Genomic DNA, 3,069 nt, shown 5'->3' with positions numbered 1-3,069 from the left:
CGGGTGGGCAGGGGGACGATGTCTAGGGCTGGTTCTTTGCTTCGGGGTCTTTGTCGTAGATGTAGCTTCCCACACCTCCGGTGTTCACACCTGCACAAGGGGAGATGCAGGAGGGTGAGGACCTGAGCACGAAGGCAGCATGCTCCAGGGAGATGTCCCCTCTGGGCAGTGGCATGAGCATCGAGCTCCCTATCCCACATGTCCCCAGGCACTCACCCTTTGGCCCAAAGAGGATTCCATAGCAGGGCTTGTGGCAGTATGGCTGTCCATCATGCTGTGCAGGGCAGAGAGAGGCACGTGTCATCTAGGGTGGGGGGCCAGGGAAAAGCCAGTCCCCAGGACATGTCCTCCTGGCTTGTCCCCCAGCACCCCACCCAGAGCTGCAAAGGCTGCTCCTGCCAGCCCCGGCCTGCCCCCCTGCACAGGCCGGTTTTTTCTGCCCCACCAGCACGGCACAGCACGGCTCAGCCATGCCTTGCTGGCATCCCCCATGTGTGCTGCCAGGGCTCACGGGGCCAGGACATCCTTACCTCAGCATGGCCCCCCGGGGTCAGCGTCTTGCTGCAGCGCTCGCAGCGTAGGCAGGGACGGTGCCAGTCCTTCCCCAGTGAAGTCACCTTCTCAGCTAGAGTGGGGACAAAGAGGGAAGGTCACACCACCCCCCTGCACACACACTGAGGGGAAGCACACCCCATGGGGACATCACCTATACATATAAAATCCTGAGATAGCCTTGTGCACCCCAGCCTCCTGTGCCTCTCCCACCCCTCTGCTGCCTTGCAGGTGACAGAGGGTGGCCAAGGACAGCTACTAAGACCACACCACCCACCTGGGAGGTGACAGCAGAGGACATGATGCAGATGAAGCCCTGCATCCAGGAGATCCTCCAAGAGGACGCATTGCTGCAGGCTTCTTGGGCACATCCCTCTGTGCCCCCAACCTCATCTCTGATCCAAAACCACTCTCAGTCCCTCTACGTGCCCCAGGGGTCTGCATGAAGCCACAGCACTGTGGTGCCATGCCAACTTGGGAATGCACCCACTGCCCACTCACCACCTTACCAAAGTAGACTCTCTTGCCACAGCGTGGGCACATATTGGGCTCCCCAGTGAAGGTGGTGACACTGGAAGCTGGAAGGAGAGAGAGCATGGGCATGGGAAGCAGAGAGACATCTCAGCCAGGAGACGAGTGCAGAGGACACCACACACAAACCCTGCACCCCGCACCATCACTGAACACTGAACACCACAATGGGGGGCCAGGCTGCCAGTCCTGCCTGCCCCTCACCTTTGCTGGGTCCCTTGGGAGGTGTGGCATTCACTTTCTTCTCCTCCACCTTCACTGGGTGCTCAATGGGTCCTGGTGCAGTCTGTCCCTCAATCTGCGGCTTCTCATAGATGTAGGACCCAGCACCGCCAATGTTCACTCCTGCAGATGGGCAGAGAGAGGCTGTGGTGGTCTGGGAGCACTCAGTCTCCATCCTCCCCCAGGTCCTTGTCCCACCTCTCCCAGCCCCACTGAGCCAAAGGACCACTGCAGTCACCATTGCATGTCAGCCTCAGCCTGCTTTCTCCTGACCCAGGTTTTCTCCAGCCACATTTGGAATGGGAGAGCAACTCCACCTTCTGTTTGAATTGGAATTTGGTTTATAAATATAGAAAAGTGGACAGCTGTCAGGACGGATTCCTCCCTCCAGCAGCTCTCCTCTCCCTCTGCACAAGGGAATGGCAGGGTTGGGAGTGCAAGTGCTGGCTTGATGCTTAGCCCATGCTAGCCTGGCTCCAGGGGTATTTTCAGGCCACAGCTCCCTGCCAGCAGGGATGAGGGGACCTGGCCTCTCCTGCAGTCCTGGGCACAGCCACACAAGTATGGGGGGAGCACAGACCTACCTTTGGGGCCAAACAGCGTGGCGTAGCAGGGCTTGTGGCAGAAGGGCTTCCCATCATGCTGGGGAGAGAGAGGGGAGTGTTAGAGTGCCAAGCAGAGGCCATGATTCTCTTGGGATCACTTCCATCCCCACCGGTGTTCAGAGACCACCATGGCCATGCCTACACCCCAAATTGCACCCAGCCTGTGGGTCCGCCAGCAACAGCCTAATCCAACCCTAGCACTCAAGGATTCTGCCTGCATCAAACACTCCGGCTGTTCTGCACATGCCATAAAGCGGGGCTGGAGCACCAGTACCCTGTGGGACTTCAGCTGAGAGGCATCTCCAAGCCTCAACCCAGCTGTGTGCCACCCAGTAAGGTATCACTTTGCCTTAAGCATCCAGTGCACAGTCAGGCCGTTATTAGGCACACAGAGCATCATGGCTACCCCCAAGCTCTGCCTCCCCCTTGCCTTGGTCTGAGATCAGAGTCCCCATGCGGGCACTGGTCCCAGCCCAGCTGCTATCAGCCTCACTATCAGCTGGGGGCGATTTATCACAGGAAGGCATGAAGCAGGCGATAAGCCCCAGAGCTCCCTGTAGGCATTTCTCATGGGCCAACAGGAACTGAGTCCAAGAGAAAAGAAAGGGCCTTTCTAGCTGAGGCAGGGGGCCAGCAGGGATACCACGCACACTGCCCCATGTGGAAAAGCCACATGGACCCAGGAAAGAACACACTGCATTGCCTGCTTGGCTCCATTCAGCATCTCAGCCCTGCTTCCTGCCCTGTGCTCCTGCCTTCCATCCCCTCTGCTGCAGGGCAAGGATGCCTCGCACAAAGTGGCAGGGCGGTAGCTGGGCAGAAGCTTTGTCCCTTCCCTTGCCTCCTGGAGCAGTGCTGCGATGAAGGCAAGGGCTGGGAGCAGCCAGGGCAAGGCTGGGGAGCGAGCAGGCGGAGGCCTGGTTTTTTTCATCGCCAGCCGTAAACATCAGTGCATTCGCCGCGTTACCATGCCAGGGGGAGGTAAACATTTAGCTGGTCTCCCCACGACACCTTTCCAACCCAGTTGGACATGCTGGCTTGAAACGAGGGAGAAAAAGCAGCGAAGGGCCAAATCCTGCTTCTGGCACTGTCAGTAGGGGCTTGGCTGTCGTCCCCACGGAAGCAGAATCTGGCTTTATATGGAGAAACAGCAACCCCC

At 58.7% G+C, this 3,069-nt stretch overlaps 1 protein-coding gene across 1 annotated transcript; it reads right to left on the bottom strand.

Moving 5' to 3' along the window:
* Positions 1-22: 22 nt before the first annotated feature.
* CRIP2 (cysteine-rich protein 2) lies at positions 23-1,947 on the bottom strand (the record flags this gene model as incomplete). Its single annotated transcript, XM_010012949.1, has 6 exons — positions 23-90; positions 217-274; positions 531-625; positions 1,062-1,130; positions 1,288-1,428; positions 1,890-1,947. Coding segments are annotated over 6 exons (489 nt in total), but the record flags the coding sequence as incomplete, so codon positions are not given.
* Between the last annotated feature and the right edge of the window lie 1,122 nt (positions 1,948-3,069).

This window comes from Nestor notabilis, unplaced genomic scaffold (assembly GCF_000696875.1).
Source record: "Nestor notabilis isolate BGI_N333 unplaced genomic scaffold, ASM69687v1 scaffold12954, whole genome shotgun sequence".
Lineage (NCBI taxonomy): Eukaryota > Metazoa > Chordata > Aves > Psittaciformes > Psittacidae > Nestor > Nestor notabilis.
Note: the sequence above shows the minus strand (reverse complement) of the source record. Positions and strands in the feature narration are given on the sequence as shown.